The following is a 23,160-nucleotide window of genomic DNA, read 5'->3' on the forward strand; positions in this document are numbered from 1 at the left end:
GTATATGCTCTCTTCCCCACTGTAATGCGATCCTGGAGTTAGTATACATATAGTTGGAGGGGGGTGGGGGTGGCATAGCCCCCTCCCCCACATAATTTTGTTTTATATCATCCAGTTTCTGTTAGGAGGGGGTAAGTAAGTAGTTTTTTAAGTTTTGCAAAGAGTTAGTTGTTGGTTTTGTAAGTGTCTGTGACTTAAAATTCAATATTTTGAAATTCACGATTCTAAGCTTTCAGTATAATGGGATTCAGTCAAATGAGTTTTCAGTATTTTGAAAATTATGTATTGTTGTCTCAGTCAAATGAAATTCAGTATTTTGAGATTCAGTCATGTGAAGTGGACCCATATATGTATGTATAGGTTTAATATCATAATATTGAAGTGGACTTGGTCAAATGATCGTATCATCGACCCACATCTGCGAAAAGTCACAATGCTGAATTCCAGTATTGTCAAATTACATCACGAATTCAAGGTAGGAACAAGCATTAACATGGATCAAGACAGGGGTGAGATTTGTACTTCGACAATATCGGAGTTCGACATTGTCCCCATTTGACCTCTGGACTTCATGCAAAGTGGATTCGACCAAAATTATGATAGTAAACCTATGTATATATAAATATATATATATATATATATATATATATATATATATATATATATATATATATAATCAGTGTGTGTGTGTGTGTGTGTGTATATATATATATATATATATATATATATATATATATATATGTGTGTAGGTGTTTTTCCTCCCATTTTCTCTGTGAAACAAAGTTTTTCCTGATACCAGTCTTTTTACTGCATGTGTACATATCTGACTTATTTAAACCTTCCAGTGTTCCACCAGGGAGACTCTCTCCCCTAACTCCAATGATGTATATACAAACCACAGTTTGACATATGAAAATATAAAGGGCAGTATTCCTAGAGGATTACTGAAACACAGAGACCTTATCTTAGAAGTTTTCTACTTCATTATAAGACTTTCTGATTCAGATACCAGTCTTCCTCTATATTTTTCCTGCGTAGTGGCCAAAGCATGGAGAATAGTCTTGCTAAAGAAACCTTATGCTAATACAGCAGTTTGTGGGACTGGCTAATGTTAATTAGCCATATTCTATTCCTTAGGAATGAAAGTGGCTCTGAACTAACTAAGCAGAACAGTTCAGAGAATTGCTGTATAGATTTTTTTCACTCGGGGGCAAACAATGTGTGAAGTGTCTTTTGACAACATGTACCATTTATCCCTAAAGCTCTGGTTGTGGCTTGTAACCTGCCTAAAGTTAAGTACAGTGGAACCGTAAGTGCATGTATGTCTCTGAATGCTTGCATGTGGACATGTATGTGCATGTCTTTATGGCTTGAATGCAGCTGAGTGGATGTGTGTATGTGTGTCTGGATGGCTGCATTCTGGGTGGTAAATGTGGGAAAACTGGCTGTGTGTATATGTGTGTGTGCAAGATACCATTCCAGCCTAGAGTAATGTAGCCATTGAGGAGTCATAGACAATACTTTCACATCTAACTACTGTCAGGCAAGTCATTACCAGTTTTTAGCTATAGCATGCCCACCAAACCTTATAGCATACTTGAATACTGAAGGTGTGGGTTTCTTCTCTGTGTTTGGCTAGAAGGCAGGCAGTGACAATCTTCATAATGGGTGCTGACTCAGGCCTTGCATGTACCAGAGTCTTACTTGCTGTTGTACATATATTAAAATGATTCTTGTACTGTGCCTGGTTAATATTATTAAATATATTTATTTTGTTTTGTTTAGGAAGCCACACAGGAGGCTTACTAAGTCTAGTGTTCAGTTTTAGAAATAATCGACTTTTAATTTTAATTTTCTGAATTTTAGGTCATTGAACTATTGAGATATTTTTCTTGGGCAGAACCCCAGCTGAAAGCTGTGAAAGCTTTACAACATGTAAGTTTTTATCTAACCACTGCATGCTATTTGCGATGTATTTTTCTTGAAATGGAAAAAAAAAAAAATATGTTGAAATATTTTCAGAGGAATGGGTTCCTAGATATTCTGCAAAGATGTCATAAATTAAGTGTTTGTAGTACTAAACAGTCTATTAGATTTGTTTGTTAGTTACTGAGAACTGCTGTCTTGTTAGGGAAAAGTTATGTTCCATTAATAATTTAGTCAGTTGTAAGATTGCTGTACCTTGAAAGGAAGTAAAATATCACAGTGACACCTTTTTATAAACTGGACAATGTTAAGTTGTCTATCTCACCTTCATTCTTGCTGGATGGGTTCGGAGCCGACCTCGGCTCCGACTCGGCCACTCTAAAAGCTCGAGAGTTGGTTCCACCGGCTCGAGGCTCCCCTTATATCCCACAATGCTAGGCGGTATTACCTCAGATCTCATTTGCCGCTACAGCTATCGAGACGTGTTGCTTCAACCGGCTTCAGGTGAGTGTAGAAAATAGTTTAAAAAAGTTACAAAACCCCTTTAAATTAGTTTTCTTTACAGTTTCCCCTTATTTTAAAGGATTTTTATTCCTTCTTCTTTGTTCTTTCTCCTTTTTTTACCACAAGAACTTATAGTTCTTCCCTTAGGCCTTTTGGGCCCTCCCATCTCTCCTTGGAGTGTATGTGTTTTTTTTGTAGGGATTTTTATAAATCTAAAACTATCTAAATTTATTTAGTTTAAGTTAGTTTTATTAGTGTATAGTGTAATCGGTGTGTTTGTGCTTGTGTGTGGTTACACTTGTTCCTTGATATGTCCAAGGATTCAAAGGTCTCAGGCTTCAAGAAGTGTGACTCGTGCTGTCAGAAAATGTCTCTGACAGACGGTCGCACTTCTTGTGTGTACTGCCTGGGACCTTTACACCTGCAGGACTCTTGTGCTGTATGCCATGGCTTCAGCCCTAGAGTCCTGCAGGAAAGAAAAACAAGCTTATTTTACGGGGCTTGTTAAAGCCTGAGGGTCCCCCGACTGCATCTTCGGGCAAACCCTCTAAGGCTTCTAGGTCTTCGGCTCCAGGTACTGAGTCGGCACCTAAGACTCCTAAGTCTACTCCTGCATCGGCTCCGGCTGGAGCCGATGAGACCTTAACTTCCACTGCGGTGGTTCCCTCGGCTCCGGCCGGAGCCGAGGTTTTGGAAATTGCTACGTCGGCTCCGATCAGGCTTTCGGAGCCGACATCTAGGAAGAGGTCAAAGTCACCGTCCCTCGGCTCCGTTCATTCGGCTCCAGCTTCTCCCCTGCTGTCTGAACGGAGCCATAGATCGCACTCTTCTAGGTCTTCGAGGCTTTCGGACCATGACCTTCAGAGGGTAGTGAGTCGACTTCTTAAGTCCGAGGCACTGGCCCAGATGCTTCAGAGCCCGACTCATCAGTCGATGCTCAATCCTATTTCTCAAAATATTCCTCCTCCGACTCCTTTGAGCTCGGGCGCGTTCGGACCGAGACTGTGATACCGTCGAGCCAATACAATTGTCTTCGCCGTCATCGGCTCCGATTTCTTCCTTGGAAGAATCTCGGCGCGGACTTCCCTGTCGGCTCCGAGGGGTGAGTGGCATCGGACCCTTGTCCGACCCCGCCTCCCTCTCGGTGCTTCGCGCTGGTGAGTTCGGCTCCGACATCGCCTCGGAGCCATCGCTGTCGGTGCCGAGGGAGGTTTTCAGCTTCGGAGCGGGGACCTCTGGCTCTGCCTGACAGGGGTGCTCGAGGTCATGCAGAGTGTGTTGGAACCTGGTTCAACTCCACAGTCGGCTCCGTCCGCCTCCCTCTTCGGTGCCTCAGGTTATGTCTACTCACTCCCTCATCCCAGACCGCAGAGAGCCAGCTCCTCAAGAATCCCCTGTGGGATCTCATCCTCTTCGAGGCCTCTCTTGAATTGGCAGGGGAGCTCCCTAGGAAGAGAAAGTGTAAGAGGAAGCACTTAGACTCACCTGAGTCTGTCACCTCTGACACAGATTTAGAGGATTCCGAGGGTTCCCCCCGTTCCCCTTCTGAAGATGTCTCCTTTGCAGACATTCTAGAGATCCTGAAGCAGAGGGGAAATTGGCCAGCCCTTAACCCTTCGGAGGATGAATCTGTGTATCTTGAGGCATTTGGCTCGCCCTTCCACCTCCTGGGTGTCCCCCTTGACCCCCTCATGCAGGTGGTAGCTAAAAAGGCTTGGACGGCTCCTGACTCTGTGGACCCCACCCCCAGGAGACCTTCAAAGTTTATCACAGCACCAGCAGATAAGCAATTTCTCACTAAGGGAGTTTCTGTGGATGCTATGGTGGTAGCTGCCGCCACTAAGAAGGAGCTAGCTGATCCTTCGGTGCCTGTCCATCCTCCTAACAAGGAATCTAGGTCTATGGACAGGTACAGGAAGCGGATGTTTTCGTCAGCGACCTTTGCTATGCGTTCGCTGAACTACCTCTGCCATTTCACTTTCGTCTTCAAAGAGACTTGATCAAGGAAGCGAGTGAGATGTTGAAGGACCCTACAGCTGCGGGTTTTCAGGACAAGATGAACGCTCAGCTGGCTACCCTAAATTCTATAGCTAACTCCTCCATGCGCCTCCTTTCATATGCGGCTGATGGAGCGAGCAGGGCCGCAGGGACAGGTGTGGCCTTACCGGCATGCCTGGATGCGGCTATGCAATTTTATGGACCCCTTTAAAACGCGTCTTTCACTAATTCCCCGTTTGATGGATCATCCCTTTTTGGTCCTCAAGTGAAAGAAACCTTGACAAGGTGCGAGACAGATGGCAAAACTCTTTCTGCCGTCGGAGTCCGTTTTTCTACTCCTTCTAGACCTTACCCCAAAGGCCAGAAAAGTGGAAAGATGTGGTTCCGCAAACAATCTCAAGGGACTTGCCTGACGACAGAGTCGGTTCCCCTCTAGAGGCAGAGGGGAACAATAATGGTAGACGCCCTAGGGGCAGGGGGGGTCCGCAGAACCAGGGCAATCGAGAAACCTTTTCCGATAAGCCCTTCCAGCATCCCTGAGGTGTTGCCCGACTGTCCACCTTCGGAGGCAGTTGGGGGAAGATTATCACTGTACCCAGAAGCCTGGCGATCCCTAACTCAAGACAAGTGGGTACAGTCCATCATTTCCGAAGGCTATTCCATTCCGTTCTTTCGCATTCCAAATCAATCAAAAAAATCCCTTCCAGATGTTCCACCCGCTCAAAGGGATCAAGCAGCGTTGGAAATATCAAAGTTGCCTGCAAAAGAGCCATTCAGCCAGTGCCAGCAGACCAGCAAGGATCCGGAATCTACTCCAAGTTCTTTTTGGTTCCAAAGAAAACAGGGGACTGGAGACCCATTTTGGATCTCAGTATCTTGAACAAGTCTGTCAAGAAAACAAGATTTCGGATGGTCACGCTACAATCCATCCTACCCCTATTGGGAAAGGAAAACTGGATGTGCTCTATAGACCTCCAGGATGCGTACTATCACATAAAAATGAACAGACGCTCCAGGAGATTCCTCCGCTTCAGGCTGGGAACCAGTCACTTTCAATTCAGAGCCCTGCCCTTTGGACTCACCACTGCCCCGGTGTTTACCAAATGCATGGCAGTGGTAGCTTCTCACCTGAGACGTCAAGGATTCCAGGTGTTTCCTTACTTAGACTACTGGCTCCTCACAGCTCCCACCAAGCATCTTCTTCTACTTGCCAGAGACTACACCTTTCGCATTTTTCAAAAGTTAGGTATCTCAATAAATTGCGAAAAGTCTGTTTTGTCGCCTTGTCGTGCTATTACCTTCATAGGCGCAAATCTAGACACAGTCAACATGTCTGCGAGGCTCACAGACCAAAGAATAGCAGACATACACAAACTGGTCTCCCTTCTATTCCACAGCAACAGAGTCAAAGTCAGATTAGTTCTAAAAGTACTAGGGATTATGGCGGCTGCTATCCCTCTACTTCTATTAGCCAGATTTCACATGAGAATCCTTCAATGGATGCTCTTCACACAATGGTCATACCAATATCTTCCGATGTCCCACACCATTGTGATTACGCAAGCATGCAAGAATCATCTTCTTTGGTGGATTTCTTCCCCCCAGCTCTTCATAGGAAGACCCTTTGTCCTTCCCCCTCAGGTTGCTACTCTGACAACGGACGCCTCCCTGATCGGGTGGGGGGGGGCATTATCAGGGCAGAACAGACCAGGGCATTTGGCAACCAGTCGAACGCCACTTGCATATAAATGTTCTAGAGATGAGAGCAGTGCTTCTAGCGTTGCAAGCCCTTCAAGACTCTCTTCCCTTGGGAACGATAGCAATTCAGACGGACAATATGTCTGTAGTGTGGTATATCAACAAACAAGGTGGAACCAGGTCCTACCCCCTATGTCGAGAAGCACTCAGACTGTGGCAATGGGCGATTTCTTCTCAGCGGTTTCTGATAGCAACGCACATCCCCGGGAAGTCCAATCTTATCGCGGGCAAGTTGAGCAGAGCTATTCTCATGCCTCACGAGTGGTCTCTGAAAGATTCTATATTGGAGAGAATATTTCTCAAGTGAGGTCAGCCTTGCTGCGACCTTTTTGCTACTCCCCAAAACAGCAAGTGCAAAGATTATTTCACCCTCTTCCCCTTACCAGGCCAGCCCAGCAGAGACGCTCTAGTCCAAGTTTGGCCCCGGGGACTTCTGTATGCATTTCCTCCCTTCCCACTAATCTCTCAAGTGATACAGAAAGCTATCGCTCAGAAGGCCTCATTGATCCTCATTGCTCCTTACTGGCCTTGTCAGGTTTGGTTCCCCTTTCTACATCAATTTCTGTTGGAGCAACCCTGGCATCTGGACCTAGTTCCAGATCTTTTGATCCATCAGTCGGGTCAGTTACATCGCTCCCTCCCCTCTCTGAACCTCACTGCTTGGTTTCTCCAGTTCCAACCTTAGCCAGGCTTCCTCAAATATCTCACTCTGTTCGAGATATTTTGATAGCTTCCCATAAATCTTCCACTCGGAAGATTTATCTTAGTAAGTGGAAACGTTTCGCCTGTTGGGCTCAAGGAAGGGACATAGATCCTTTCACTGCTCCCATCCAAATAGTCCTTGATTTTCTAGCTGAACTTTTCCATGCAGGTTCATCTCCTTCTACTCTTAAAGTTCAATTGGCAGCTATATCTAACTTTCATGTGGGCATCTCAGATTCTGCCATCATGTCTCACAAGCTTTGCAAAGCTTTCTTGAAGGAGTTTTTCTTCTTAGACCTCCTATAAGAAATCCTCCTCCCTCTTGGGACCTTAATTTAGTTCTCACATCTTTAATTCTTCCCCTTTTGAACCTGCAGCTTCCTGTTCAATGAAATTGCTATCCTGGAAGACTCTCTTTCTGGTAGCCATTACTTCAGCTAGAAGGGTCTCAGAGCTTCATGCACTCAGCAGTCGACCACCATATCTTTTGTTTCATAAGGATAGGGTATCCTTACGGACCAATCCATCCTTTTTACCTAAAGTAGCCTCTGCGGCAAATCTAAATCAAAACATTGACCTCCTGTGTTTTTCCTAACTTTTCTAATAGGTCTGAACAAAATTGCATTGGCTAGATGTCCATCGTCAATTAAGGTATTATTTGGATAGGACCAAACAGATCAGAAAAACTGACCAGTTGTTTGTCTCTTATGCAGAAGGCAGAAAGGGCCTTTCAGTTTCAAGGTATCACTTTCCAGATGGCTAACATCCCTGATTTCCTTTGTGTATGAAATTAGACACCAAAAGTTGCCTAACAAACCAAAGGCCCATTCGACTAGAGCTTTGGCTACTTCTATAGCTTTCCAAGACAGGCTGCCTATTGATACCATTTGTGCAGCAGCTACATGGGCTACTCCTCACACTTTTATTTCTCATTATAAGTTGGATCTAGCTTCTAGACATAGAGCTAATTTTGGTTCCACTGTTCTCAAGAGTCTGTTCCGATAGGCCACCCGGGACAAGGTGCTAGGGACGCGGTCCCATCCAGCAAGAATGAAGGCGAGATAGACAACTTAACATATAGAAGTTATGTTCTTACCATAACGTTCCATGTTAGTTGTCTTCTTCTCGCCTTCTTTCTTGCATCCCACCCTCCTTCCCCCTAGCCTGGACAGACCTAGAGGAGTTTGATTGTGACCTCTCTTTCTTCCACCTCTATTGTATTTGTATATGCTATACTTTGCATATACCCCTTCATCAGGTTTCAGGTCACCTTCTTCCTCTCCTTTTATAGAGGTGGTGTTTCTTTTCCAGAAGTTCTGGATTTATTATTGGCTGGGCCTAGCTTACAAACGAGATCTGAGGTAATACCGCCTAGCATTGTGGGATATAAGGGGAGCCTCGAGCCGGTGGAACCAACTCTCAAGCTTTTAGAGTGGCCGAGTCGGAGCCGAGGTCGGCTCCGAACCCATCCAGCAAGAAAGAAGGCGAGAAGAAGACAAGTAACATGGAACGTTATGGTAAGAACATAACTTCTATTTCGTGCACGTTTGCAGACACTGCAGCTGATGTACTTGCACTTTCAAACATTGTGTGTAAATGCACATTGGATCGCATCATATGTTACTTTGTTAGCTTTACTTTGCAGGCAGTGACACTTAATTCTGAAATTATTTGTGTGTATTTTTATTGCATCCATTTGAAAGTGGAGTACATAACAGTTCAAGTTACAGGTTAGCCAGATTTTTCATTTTCATAAGCAAACAACATGACCCCAGAGGATGCAGGCATTCATAAATGCTACTTGTCATAGGTTCATAGTGTAGTAGGCTTTCGTAATTGCTTCTTGTACAGGTTCATTGTGTAGCTGGCTTTCATAATTGCTTCTTATCGTAGGTTCATAGGGTAGTACCAGGCAGGCAGTTTGAACAATCATATACAACCTTGCCACATAGCCTTTAAGTATTGCTGATGGGTGTACCTCCCTGCCTGGTAAGGCACATACTACTAATCCCTAGAGTAAATTTATGCAAACCTGTACAGGCATCAAGACTTAAAGGAATCTAACATGGTAACACAATTTAACATGCAAGGGAAGCTTGGCCACAAGTAGAGAATTTTTTGGATAATGAACATACCCCTTCAAAAAGGTCTGTTTATGTTACAGTGTAAGTTGTCAGTTTTGGTGCAAGTGTTCTGAACATTATCAGTGTTTTTGACGTGGAACCAGTCTAGTAATATAGGATGTTTCATACCCCAAAATACAAGTCTGAGATCTCCACATAGTAGGCTGTATCAGATGGAAAAAAGTGAAAGAATTTTTAATGTGTTTGGATAGATAAGGGAGCCTAGCCCAGTGATCCTCTTGGTTAGGAAACACTGAGGTCTTTCAAGCTGTTTATGTGTACATAACAGTCACAGCATTATATTCATAGATCGGCCTAATAAGAGAGAGCTAACATCTCTATGGATTTTGAGGATATACCTTTGATTAGTAACTGAGCAGTGAACAAAGGATTCAGTACTGTAACTGGCACTTAGTGATCAAAGGCAGTTCATGATCAACAAGTGGCTAGATTTTTAATGACTGTATTGACCTTAAGCTAGGTCCCATCTATGTGATTATCAGTTGGACAGACTTCTCAAATGCAGCTACATTGCATTTTTGCTTTACGTCTAAGGCCATGATCAGAAAAGCAACTGCTGACTCAAACCCTTGTTGGAGATTATAAGGGTCAGTGGAAAATCAGTAATTGCACAGATTATGTAATCGTCTGCAGGCTAGGTGAAACACAAACCTTGGACATCTGTCTTCACGTCAGAGAACTAGATTCTAAAGAGAATGAGACCCAGCACAGAGCCTTTAGGGACTCCACTAGTGACTAATCTGTTTGATGAGAAGATGCCAGCAACTTTCACTCTTTGTGTATCATCAGCAAGCCAAATGGTAATCTAGTGAATGGTATAGGGGTTAGTGTTTAAGATAGTAATTTTATCAGTAATGTCTGCATAGGGGAGTCATATTAAATACCTTAAAAAGGTCAAGAAAGTGATATGGATGGAATGATCCTCATCAGTCACACCCTCAAAAGAATTAACTGAATTAAGCCAACAAGACCTATTCTTTTCAAAGCCATATTGCCTATGATCGAGTGTAAATTACCAATCTCGCTGCTAATGAGAATGAGTAAAACATAATCCATGATTATACAGATACAGGTACTGCTAAAACTGCTTAACTAATGGAATGATAATTTTTTGTGCCAGTTTCAACACTGACCTTATGCAGAGGCCCCACAACCTCTGTTCTCCAGAGCTCAGGCACTTATCGTGTGGAGAGGCTCAGATTAAAACGTTTAAGGATGGGGTTGACATGTTATTTATGCTAACAACTGGGCAGCCTGCTATGTTATCCAGGTCCATGCAGTTTTAGTTTTGCTAATAACTTCCAAGATATGGTACAAACAGTGTTAAACAATTCAAGGGAGTAGGCATTGGAGTGGTCCAAACAGTGTTAACCAATTCAAAGGAGTGGGCATTGGAGTGTGAGGGAGGGGAAACATTCAAGCTAAATTTGTTAGTTATGATATTTCCTGTAGCTGTGGTATCAGAAGAGGTAATTCTATTCACTCAAGAGTTAAGTGCACTATTGGGCATTAAATCCTAACTTCTAATATAGTTCAAGAAAAGTTTTGTGATTATCCTTTAAAGAGCTAGCTACCTTCACTTCATATTCAGTTTTTGTCTTCCTAGTGGCACACTTAAGATACTTGCAAACCTGCTTATACACATTCTGACTGATGATAGAAACTTTTTTATACAAGTCATATAATTTTCTCCTGTTATAAAGTTTCTTTATTTGAGAGTTCCACCTTAAGGGTTTACCCCTACATTTCACGCCATAGTCATGCCTAAGAAATACTGGCTTTTGCATAGATTAGTTGAGATGACTGTGAAAATCATGGAAAATGTAGTGGCTGTAGAAACTAGGTTAGCAGGGGACAAGTCACTTTGAAATTCTTAAGGTATTCAGTTAGGGATATAAGTTTAGCTTTGGAGTATTTTGTGAATATAATTGAATTTATGGGAAGTTTGCTACTACGTCTGAGGAAAGGGTGACAGTCTGGTGGTTATATTTGATCAAGGGAGGGACAATGGTAGTAGGTGTTAAGGTCATATATGTTTCTCCTTTTTATAACCTGGACATTTTGATCCAGGATGTTGTTAATGATGGAACCTAAGATTCTCACATGGTCGATGGATAATTGAAGTTGCTCATAATTTGAATATTGAGATTAATAGATACAGAATCCAGCTTGTAAAGGTACCTAATGGGTCTTCAGGCAACATTGAAGGGGATCTGTAGTTGATTGTTTTGTAGTAATTGACTTTATCAAATGGAACCAAAATGTCAGGCAGCTCAAATTCAGAATCTTAACGTATTTGTTGCAAGTTAGCATTTGGTGGATAAAAGCAGATACTGTCCCATTGCCCCCATAGGGGTAGTTGCTCTACCCTGTTATTGATCGAGTATTATCAGAACACTGAAACCAAGTTTCTGTAACAACAGAGATATGGATATACATTAGGAAGGCCTCTTATTCAGGCAATTTATTGTACAGTCTCCTAGCACTGAGTAGCGTCATCTTCTTGTGGGCTAGTGTAGAATTTGCTAGGCTGGAATGTCTGACAAATGGACGTTGTTAAAAAAAGACACTGTGGGTACAGAAAAGGTTGTAGCCTATATGTAGAATTCCTAACAAGAGAGATGAAGGCCATCCTTGACAAACTTGTCAGGCCTGCCAGTCATTGCTTCCATGCTGGCTCATATTGGGTCCCCCTGGAATTACATCAGTTAATAAGCAAATTATTGAAGTCGAGTATTTTTTTTGAAGTCATGGCATCATTTTCGGATAAGGAAATACATTGCTCAATACAAGTTTCATACCTACCTCAGACACTTGTAAATAGAGGAGAACTATATCTCTCTGTAGCTTTGCCAGGGTAGAGATTCTAAAGTCATGTACTGTGATGTGAGTGAGAACAAAAGAGTAATTATCTTGTCATGTCCCACATCCTGAATCCATAGAGAAAAAGAAAGCTGATTGTGCCCTGTCCATGAACAGCCTGTTGATTGGAGCATCAGTGGCCCTAACCACAGAGTTATGTATTATAACACGTTACCATGAATGGCTACATCCTCATGAGCCCTTGTGGGAGTCGGCAAGTATCCAGGGTGACGCACTTTAGTTGTGGGTGAAGGCGAGTTAGAGTAGGAGTTTTATGTAGCTCAGTCTTGTTCAAAAAAAGTGAGTCTGTTATATGGTAGCTTTGATGTAATATTAACCAGCATACTGACATAATTTGTGTGAGCAAGTGATTAAAAGTATGTGATTGTCAGTAAACATGAAATGAGTGCTGTGCTGCCCCAGAGTTCATAAAGTCAGCAGGCTAGCAACAGAAGGGGACTGAGGATAGACCAGCATGGTGAGTATTAGTGACAATGTAAATGATGGACTACCACAAAGATTACGTAGAAGGAATCAGCTAAGAAAATGAACCAGATCATGCAGTTCGGTTTTAACTTGAAGAACCTCAAAAAAAATGGCAGAGAGAGAGAGAAATGCAGAAAACTATAGTCAAGAGAGAGAATTAATTATTGTGGTTCTATAAGTCAAAACCTCCTCACCTATTAACTGTTGCATTTGTTTTAGTTTAATGTATTCATTTGCCAACCAGGTAAGTGAACTGGTCTGTCATGGCCTCTTTTCAGCAATGACCTCAGACAGAAAGAAAAGGGTAAATGAAACATATAAGTGCAGTTTAGAATAGCCAGTCAACTGTCATACTTTTGGGTAATGTAAAGAAATATAAAGTACCCAGAGAAATGTCATATAGTCATGGGAAGAACTTATAGACTTCAGTGTAATGCCTGAAGGATCAGGACTGATGCAGAATCTGGAGCTGCGTGGCAGAGGTCCCATCCACTGCTCTAGCATGCTGTCCATGTCTTTTTCATTAATCAACCTGCATTCTTCTGTTTATGTGGTACACTATTTTTTTTTGTTTGTTTATGCCCACTTCCTAATCCGGAATGTAGTTGTTACTGTTGTCTTTCTTCAGACTGTACATGAATCTGCCATATGTCTTCATATTATATCCTTTGTTCTTCATTTTTCCCTTAAATGTTACCCTCTTAGACATTGATTTTCCTGAAGTACATTTAAGTTTTTATTATGCCTTATCCATTGCCCCCATGGCTTCTTTTAACTAATATGTCCCGATTAAGATGCCTTTTTTATCTTGTGTCTTTAAAAGTGTGGGATCCTTAGGACAACTTTTTTTACTACAAGAATGAAGAATTTCTGTGTTTTGGTATTATGGCCCTTTGTCTTCTATTAGTAGTTTATTTAGATGTGCATTGTAGAGATCACCACTATAGTAGTGTTCTCTACTCTAAGAATTTGCCGGCATCCAGAGCTTTCATCAGATACCCCTGCAGTATAACTCTTGTCCAGCTGATGTTGCTGTGAAGTCGGTATCAGAGGTCATGCTTTTGCCATTACTGTAGTTTGTTTTTACCATTTGAAGTGCACAGGTCATCCTTGTTGTCTGTTGGCTTCCAGATGAGTAGCAGAACTACAAACAATGAATACTCACTTTGGGAACTTTATTATTATTATTATTGCTTATTCTTACTTGATTGAGATTGTTGCATTTTATCTGATTGTAATTTGATTTGAACTTGCCTAAATTTCTGATGTCCATAATTTCCCTGGAATAGTGCTCTAATAAATGCTATGGAGGACAAATTCCACCTTAAATTGTTATTCTTGGGGAAAGATCACAGTATTTCTTCCTGTGAATACTGTGCTGTCTTTAAGAAAAAAAACTCTGTGGAGTATGGCAAGAAACCTAAAACCTTTATAGACCAGTAGAAACCAAAAGCTTTTGTGCAGACAGATTACTCAATAGTCAAACTGCTGACTTCTGGCATCGTGGTTAAGAAGAGAAAAATGGCCCAATCCCAGGAAATTAAGTCCCTGAGACTATGGACCATGGCCAAAACCCACAGTGGCCTCGCAGGCTCTGTAGAGGCCTGCATTACTGTCTTGCAGACGTGCAGCCTCATACCATTGTAGTCTGATTAGAATCCAGAGAGGAATCCTTGCAAGTCCCGAATCCTCTGTAGAGCAACAATGGATTCCTTTCACTAGCTGCTGCTGCCTTTGCTGTTACATAGTCCTTACAGAAATCACGTTAGATATCAAGACTGGATGTTCTCTGCCAGGCCTCTGTGAAAGATGTCTGCATGCCTTGTGTGATGCCAGCTCCTCTTGAACTTCAAAAAAGAGATCATATTACTGCAGTCTCATATATGTCTCCCCTGAGTTTTTTTATAGCTTTCCCATTTCAGGTGGGCTGAGTACCACGACTCCCTAGTGAAAAGGAGGTCCCATTTATTCCTCTCAGGTGTGGCATACTTCAGCCATTATCTTTTATGTTTGATTACTAACAATTTGCAGAAGAACGAGGCAGCTTGGCAGAGGGCCAGCCTTCTGCTGACACAGCCTTTCCCTTTAATAATCCCACCACCTCCACAAGAGGAGAAGAGAGTAGTCCCTTCTGACTCATCAGACACTAGAACTAGAAGCAGAGAATTTATTTCCCCATTTTCTTACTGTCATGTACTATTCCTTTGTATTTTTGTTTTCCACATGCATGCTATGGCTGTTGGGCTTTTGATTGTTATTCCTGCTTTCTCAAGACTTTTCTTTCTTTCTACCCTGTTTTGCTTTTAACCTTGTGACTTGCATTATTTGCAAAGAGACTGACATTGTTCATGAGCTCTTATGCAGTGTCATATACAAAGATTAAAGAGGACCAGTTTATGTACATAAACCTGCTGTATTGCTTTGCTAATCAGTCACCTCAGCACATGCTCTAGTAACTTTTACCCTTCACTACCTGTTTGAAAGGCACCGTGCTACATAAGCTTGACACACTTAGACTAGGTAAACCACTGTATGCATTATGTCTGTGTGTGTGTAAGATATTGGCTGGGTCACATGTTTGTTAAAGTTTGTATTGCATCCTCAGTTCTCCCTCTTCTAGTTACTTTGGCCTCCATTTCATAGAACTTTATTTAAAGTAACATTCTTTTTCCTGGGTCCCATGCCAACGCATTTAGAAGTAGATGTTAAGTTGTCCAATCTCGCCTTTGTTCTTGCTGGATGGGTTCGGAGCCGATCCTCTACTCCGACTCGGCCACTTACTATAGCTCGAGAGCTCTTTACTGGCTCGAGGCTACCCCTTATCCCAGAATGCCCAGCGCCAACTACCCAGATCTCGTTTGCCGTTTCAGCTGCGAGGTTGCGTCAATACTGGCTCAGGCTTAGTATAACTTTTTTTCTCTTCTTAAAATTCAATAATTTACTTGAAAAGTAATATTTTCTTCACTGTTTTATAGTAGTTTGTAAGTTATTTAGTCCTAAACCCCTTCTCTCGTCTTTTGCTGTATTTTTTATGCTGTGTTGGCCGTCACCCCTTAGTCGCTAGGCCTTCTGTTTGTTTACCTGAACTCGTTTAAGTTAGAGAGTCCCCCCCCCCCCTTTAAGGACAGCCGTTTAAGTTACTTTTTTTTATCAAAATAATTTTTATTATTGTTTGTTTATGTGATACTTCCTTCTTTTTTTCTTAGTATGTCCAAGGAAGTTAAAATCTCAGGGTTCAAAAAGTGTGACTCATGCTGTCAGAAGATGTCTCTGACGGATGGGCACACTAGTGTTTATTGCTTGGGGGCTCTGCACCTGCAAGACTCTTGTGCTATTTGTCATGCCTTTAGTCCAAGGGTCCTGCAGGAGCAGAAAAACAAGCTTATCCTCCATGGATTATTAAAACAGGATTCTCCGGCTAAATCATATCAGCCAGTAAAACCTTTGAAACCAGTCAAGCCGTCGGCTCCATGTTCGGAACCGACCTGTGAGCTTGACAAACCAAGTGTGTCGGTGCCGGCTGGCACCAACAAGATTACCCCTCTGTCTGCTCCAACTGTTACTATTACTTCGGTGCCATCTCAGAGCCACAAAAGAGCTAGGTCTCCTTCTTTGTAGCTGATTCGCTCGGTGCCACAATTACCATTACTCCAAAGCAAGTCCAGTCATCGCTCATCTTCCCACTCCTCTCGATCCTCAAGGTTATCGGAACAGGATGTGGAGAGAGTGGTCAGTAAGTTGCTTAAGTCACAGGCCCTTGCTAAAATGCTTTTGAGCCCACCTCAACAGGCTTCGGCTCCATCCGCTTTGATTTCAATTCCTCCTCCGACTATACTTAGTTTGGATCCGGAGTCCATGGACGCTCCGATAGTGGTTCCTTTGGCTCCAGTGACATCCTCATCGGCTGTGACGTTGGCTCTGATTACCTCGATTCTTCCTCCCATCGAAGTATCTGTGCGCCAAAGCTCTCTTGTTGGCTCCGAGGGAGGGAAGTGGCACCAGACCCTCGTCCGACCCTGTTCTCCGTCTCGGAGCATCAGCTCAGTTGAGCTCTGCTCCCACATCAGCCTCGGAGCCATTGCCCTCAGTGCAGGGTGGTATTCCTGTCTCTTTGGAGCTGGAGCCCTCCTTGTGTCGAGACCGTGGTGCCTTTGAGGTCATGCGGAGACTGCTGTCCCCACAGATGGCTCCACTATCTATTCCATCGGCTCCGTCCCCCTCAGTGCCTGTGACAACCTCTGTTCCTCCTCCAGCCCCAAAGCGTAGGGAACTTATGTCCCAGGACACCCCATTGGGTGAACCCTCTTCTTCTGAAGCCTCCCCAGAGCATTCTGAACAGGCTCCACTGAAGAAAAAGTGCAAGAGAAAGCACCTAGACTCCCCTGAGTCTGTCACCTCAGATACAGACTTGGATGAATCAGAGGAGTCCCCAAGATCCCCCTATGAAGATGTTTCCTTTTCTGACATCCTGGAGATTCTCAGGCAGAGGCGTAGCTGGACTTCCGTAGCCCCTTCCGAGGACTTGTCTCTATATCTGGACGCATTTGGTTCCCGACCTTCCACCTCCTGGGTGTCTCCACCTTTTGATCCACTCATGTCTGTAGTGTCTTGAAAGGCTTGGTCAGTTCCAGATTCCATGGAACCTGTCCTGAGGAGACCCAATAAATTCATCACAGCCCCCCAAGACAAACAACTTTTAACTAAAGGTGTCCCAGTTGATGCCATGGTGGTAGCAGCAGCCACAAAGAGAGAGTTAGCTGAAACCTCCTCATCTATCCATCCACTTAATAAAGACTCTCGTACGATGGATAGATATGGGAAGCGAATGTTGTCATCACCGACCTTCTCCCTTAGGTCCCTGAATTATCTTTCTCATTTTACTAGGCTTCAGAGGGATCTCCTAAAAGAGCTTGGAGATACCCTACAAGATGCTATAGCTGAGGGAGCTTCAGCCAAGGTAACTACCCAGCTTGCGACTCTTAATTCAATAGTCAACTCCTCCATGAGGCTTATTTCATATGCAGCCGATGGAGCAAGTAGAGCTGCGGGAACAGGAGTAGCTCTTAGGAGACATTTTTGGCTGCGTCTGTGTCAGTTTGCAGAACCTTTCAGAGCGTCCTTCACCAATACCCCCTTTGATGGCTCCTCTCTCTTTGGGCCTCAGGTGAAAGACACACTTACCAGGTGCCAGCAGGAAGGCAAGATGCTCTCTGATGTCGGAGTCTGTTTTTCCACTCCTACCAGACCATACCCAAAAGGTCAGAAGGGTGAAAAGATGTGGTTTCGAAAATCCCAGGGACCCTTGCCTGATGCACGTGGTGAATTATCCCCCAGGAGCAGAGGGGGAAATAGTGGCAGATACCGCCCTCGCGGCAGAGGGGTCCGCAAAATCAGGGTGACAGAGGTACGTTCTCTTCCAAACCCTATCAACATCCCTGAAGGGATGCCCGACTGCTCAACAGTGGAGGCAGTCGGGGGAAGGCTTTCATAGTACTCAACCGCCTGGCAAAATGTTACAAAAGACAAATGGGTACTAGCCATTATATCCGGAGGTTACAAGATTCCCTTTCATCAACCCCCTTTTGTTTCAAAAAAATCCATCCCAGATGTTCCACCCAATCTAAGGGATCAGGCAGTCACAGAAGTTTCAAGACTGCTAGAAAAAAGAGCCATCCAAGAAGTCCCCGCAGACCAAGTAGGATCCGTAACTTACTGAAGATTCTTTTTAGTGCCCAAAAAGACAGGGGACTGGAGACCAATTCTGGATCTCAGCAGCTTAAACAAGTCTGTACAAAAAGAAAAGTTCCGGATGGTAACACTGCAGTCCATTCTCCCCTTTCTGGGTCAGGACAATTGGATGTGCTCCATAGATCTTCAGGATGCATACTATCATATAAAAATGGACAGACGGTCCAGGAGATTTCTACGCTTTCAGCTAGGGGCCAGTCATTACCAATTCAGAGCTCTGCCCTTTGGTCTCACCACAGCCCCTAGGGTGTTCACCAAATGCATGGCAGTAGTCACGGCTCACCTGAGACGTCAAGGATTCCAGGTGTTTCCTTATCTGGACAATTGGCTCCTCACTGCTACCACCAAGCAACAAATTATAGAAGCATGAGATTACAGCATCACATCTTGTGCTCAACTAGGCATCACAATAAACCTCAAAAAATCTGCCCTGTTGCCCTGTCAATCTATTACATACATAGGAGCAGAGCTAAACACAATAAAAATGATTGTAAATTTGACTCAGGAAAGTGTTTTCATTATTCGAAAACAAGTGTCACTTCTCCCAAGGAGCAAAAGAATTCAAGTCAAATATGTTCTTCAAGTTCTAGAGTCCATGGCAGCAGAAATTCTTCTAGTTCCCTTAGCATGCTTTCACATGAGAATCCTTCAGTGGCTTCTTTTCACACAATGGTCCTTCCAGGAATTACCCATGTCTCACATGATGCAAATTACGGAATCTTGCAAAAGATACCTTTCCTGGTGGATGGTCTCCCCACTAGTTTCTCAGGGCAGACCTTTCATGGTATCCCATCCGGTTGCCACAGTTACCACGGACGCTTCCCTGATAGGGTGAGGGGCATTATCTAGGGAAGACAGTCCAAGGCACTTGGCAACCTCACGAGTACCACTTGCACATCAATGTCCTGGAGATGAGAGCAGTGCACCTAGCATTGCAAGCTCTTCAAGACTCTCTCCCTGCCGGGACTATCGCAATACAGACAGACAATATGTCAGTGGTTTGGTACATCAACAAACAGGGCAGAACCAGGTCTTACCCCTTGTGCCAAGAGGCCCTCAGACTGTGGCAATGTGCGATTTCCTCCCAACGTTTTCTGATAGCAACGCATAAAAGACAGGGCTTCTCAGAGAACTAATCCATCTCCTTCCAGTTGCATTTCAATCTAGATTCATTCCCCTTCCTTGAGGATTGAGAGGAGTTTCTCAATGGTTTCACTGGCTAATTTGTTTTGTTATAACAATTAACTGTATATCCAGGTTTATTACTGGATTATCTTCTATAATTATGTCTAGTGTGAGCTATCTCAAACTAGATCTGGAAAAAATTCTCTCAAATGATACCAGAAGACCTTCTCTCCCTCTGCCCACAGACATTCATACTTATCTTTTCAATGTGTTGGACTTAGTAGAGATGACATTTGTCTAATCAAATTAGTTTATGTAGAACAAGCAGGATATCAGGGTGAAGATTTCCACTACAATCAGAGACATCATGTTCCATTATGGAAAGTTCCATCTGCTAAAGAAAGATCCTATTAATGAGTATGTTAACACAGTAAAATGACACCTTTGTTATGTAGATTTCTAAGTGAAGCTAATTAAAACAAAAGTCTTCCCTGTGTGTTGCATTTCATCATGGCTGCTTTACCTGATAGCATAATGGATTTGACTTAGCTTTGCATTCAGCTGCACAAAAGTGGGCAGGATCATAATCTATTAGGACAGGATGAAGGTGTGCTCCATACTCTGAAACAACAGGATAAGTCTAGCAGGCATTAGGACTGCTCAGCAAATAAAAGTTTTTGGTGCCCAGCCTTAGCAGATCTTCATTTTTTAGGAACTTTTCATACATATATTCATAAATATTCATTGAGACCAGGCTGAAATAAAGCATATTATTTTGTCAAGCATTATTTGGCTGTTTGCACTTGACATCACTGAGATGTTCTGATATATGTAATTTGAAAGGTCTGGATGTTTGACCAATATAAAATGCGTGACAGCTACAAGAAGTCATATATATAACCCAGTCTGTATTGCAGTTTGCAAAGAACTGAATGTCATATATATTGCTTGTATTATTGCTAGAAAAGTGTTTTGTTTTTAAAACAAATTTGCAATTAGTACAATGTCCACAGGGCATACAGCCCACAAGTTTGTCACCTAGTATAGAGGTTTGAATCGTGCAAATTTTTAGATTCTGAATGATGTTTGTAATGATTTAAATGTGCTGCCTAATTTTTGCCCTTTCTGAATGAAAAAAGACATGTTTCAGATAAATGTTGAGACAAAACAGTGTCTGCTAAAAGAATGTTCCAATGTCTGTTGATGGCATCAATCAATTTATTAATATCTCAGTGATATCAAGTGCAAACGGCCAAATAATGCTTTATATAAACATACCCTCAAACATACTACAGCTAGTTTTCATTTCATTGTTATTGACAAAATAATAGGGGACAGAACTAACAAATCAGGATGGCATACCAAACTGAATGCAAAAGAGAAAAAATGGATTGTTAAATTGGGTCCTTTATTTCAGCCTGGTCTCAATGAATATTTATGAACATATGTATACATATTCATGAGCTCACCAATGAAACTTTGTCATGAATTAAGTTTTATTATAATAAGAACCTTTCAGCAAGTTTTGTATTTTTACACTGATGAAGGCTAGGTAAACGCCTTAGCCGAAACTGGTCTGCCTATGTGGTTCTTTATAATACATTAAATTAAGTTTTACAGCTCACAGTTGCTGGCTTTTTCTTTTTTGATTATGTTATGTCATTAGCCGTGCATTTGCCTCCGTGCAGGGTAAACTTTTTTCGTTTTTTCTTGTTTTAAGCTTAAAACGTTAATATTTACTAAATCAGTTTTTTTAGTTTATTTGTTAAGTAGGACAAACCAACAGTGGCTCTGTTGAGAACTCGAGGACTATTCTCTTCCACCATTTCCCCTGCCTGTTCTTTGGAGATAGGGACTCCCTACACATTTTCCCAAAACCAAGAACATCAGGGCTCTCATCACAGGCCATATAGCCTTCAGTGCTGTTCCCAAGGTTACTGTTATATCATTGATGCTGATTCCAGGGGCTATAATGTTGCTGTCCACAGCATGTGCCTCAGCATTATTGGCTTGGTTGTCCACTGTTCCATTGGTGTCAATGCTTTAGATGCCATCACTGCTGGTGCTAATAATGTTCTCACTTCCAGTGTTGGGGCTGGGCTTTTGGCATTGTCTGTGCTGGGTGCTTCTACATCAGTGTCAGTCCTGATGTGCCTAGCCCCATAGTTTTCTGTGTCAGGGGGGTTTAGACATTGAGACAGCCCTCAACATCATGCTCTGTGCAGAACCAGTGCTGTATGTAGAATCAGCAGTGCACACTGCAGTGGATCTCCACAATGTCCTGTCCACCTTAGTACCTAACTAAAATCTGATTCTGGAGTAGTCTTTCCCTGAGTAATTGGAATTGCCACTTGTCAAGAATCAGGAAATGTACAACCCCTCACCTTAACTTCGGCTCCCAAACAGACGTCTTCCTCATCCATGATCTGTCTGTCCCCTTCTGAAGGTTCTGAGATAAGCTGTGCAAGAGAAGGCCCTTGGTTACATATTTGCAAAGGAGCCAGTGCCAAATATTGTTTTGGCATGGCACGCAACAGAAGAACAAGCAGCAGTCTTTAAGAAGCCTGACCTGTCAGGGCATCTCGAGAGAGGTCCCGGTCCCTTTTTATCCTAGTGCTTAGAAATTGATTACACAGGATGAAAGGATTTAGACAATAATATCTAGAGAATGCAGAATTCAATTCACACATGACCATCCCTCAAGCTCTTCCCTTACCTGATATCCCACTCCATCAAATACAAGATGCAGAAAGGGTGGCCATTTGCCATCTCTGAAAAAGAGCCACCACAGAGGTCCCCTTCAGAACTGGAAGCGTCAGCATTTTACTTCGGAATTTTTTACTGCCAGCAGAATCCAAGTACCTCAGACATGTAGTAGAACTAAAGGGGCTAAACAATGGTATCCTTAAGGATACCTTTTAGGCAGTTACTGTGCAGTCAGTTCTTCCTTCCTTTTCCAAATGAGACTAGATATGATATGTAGACCTCCAAGATACCTATCTCCCCTTTAAATTTTCAAAATTGCAAAGGGGACCAGGAAGTTTTTTTTCTAGCTAGGAGCCAGTCATTATCAGTTCTGGACTCTTGCATCTTGCCACAGCTCAGCACAGCATTATTCACCAAATGCATGCTTGTCATGGCAGTCCACCTAAAGCAGCAAGGAGTCAATCTTCCATTGCTGCACCACCAGTTTAGGCTCTGGTTTATGTTTGGGAGTCTCTAATTTCAAAACTCCACTCCCTGGGCATTACAGTGAACCGTATGAAGTCACAGGTGAATCCATCCTAACTGCAAACATTTATCAGCTGCAGCCTGGATTGCCCAGCTTGCAAAATGGCATGAAATGCACCTTTCAGGCCAAGTTTTCTATACATCTGCAGTCTCTTTAGGCTTCTAGTTGCCTTTGCCTGAAGGCACTGGGTTAGTAGGTGCATTACCAGTGCTGCCACATGCTAGACACCACATGTAAGTGCTACAATGAAAATCATAAGTTCAGTAGTCTCCGAGTTCATTTCCTATGTCCCACCTTGTACAGAAGTCTTCAGGGTTCTTCTCCAGTGGTGGATAAACTATCCAGCTTGTCTGAAGAAAATGCCATTTAGCTGTTCACTCTGTCATTCATGGATACCCATAGACCTGTCAGCCCTAGGATGGTGTAGGGACCTTTAAATGAGGTAGATGGTTCATGGTGCCTGGATGTTTTCAGAGGCAGCATTGTGTTTCAGCATTGAAAATTGTGCAAAGTATACTTGGAGTGATTTTCCTGTTCTCATACTATAGCACATTGTCAATTTTTTCAATGACCTGTGTCCCCATGTAGCTATAGACGCATTATACTTTTATAAAACACCTCAGTACCACTTTGAACAGATGGAAAATATTGCAGTGAAAGAAGGCATTACTGTAC

At 42.8% G+C, this 23,160-nt stretch overlaps 1 protein-coding gene across 4 annotated transcripts in view; it reads left to right on the plus strand.

Annotated features, from left to right (window-relative positions):
- Window positions 1-23,160, plus strand: part of PROSER1 (proline and serine rich 1) — a 781,917-nt gene that overhangs the window by 189,179 nt on the left and 569,578 nt on the right. For all 4 annotated transcript variants that reach the window (XM_044073158.1, XM_044073159.1, XM_044073160.1 and 1 more), the window contains exon 3: window positions 1,867-1,935. In XM_044073158.1, the coding sequence (XP_043929093.1) occupies window positions 1,867-1,935 (69 nt within the window). The remainder of the gene's footprint in view (window positions 1-1,866; window positions 1,936-23,160) is intronic.

The sequence above is a fragment of the Protopterus annectens genome, chromosome 5.part1 (genome assembly GCF_019279795.1).
Source record: "Protopterus annectens isolate FY-2018-M chromosome 5.part1, PAN1.0, whole genome shotgun sequence".
NCBI classification, from domain to species: domain Eukaryota; kingdom Metazoa; phylum Chordata; order Ceratodontiformes; family Protopteridae; genus Protopterus; species Protopterus annectens.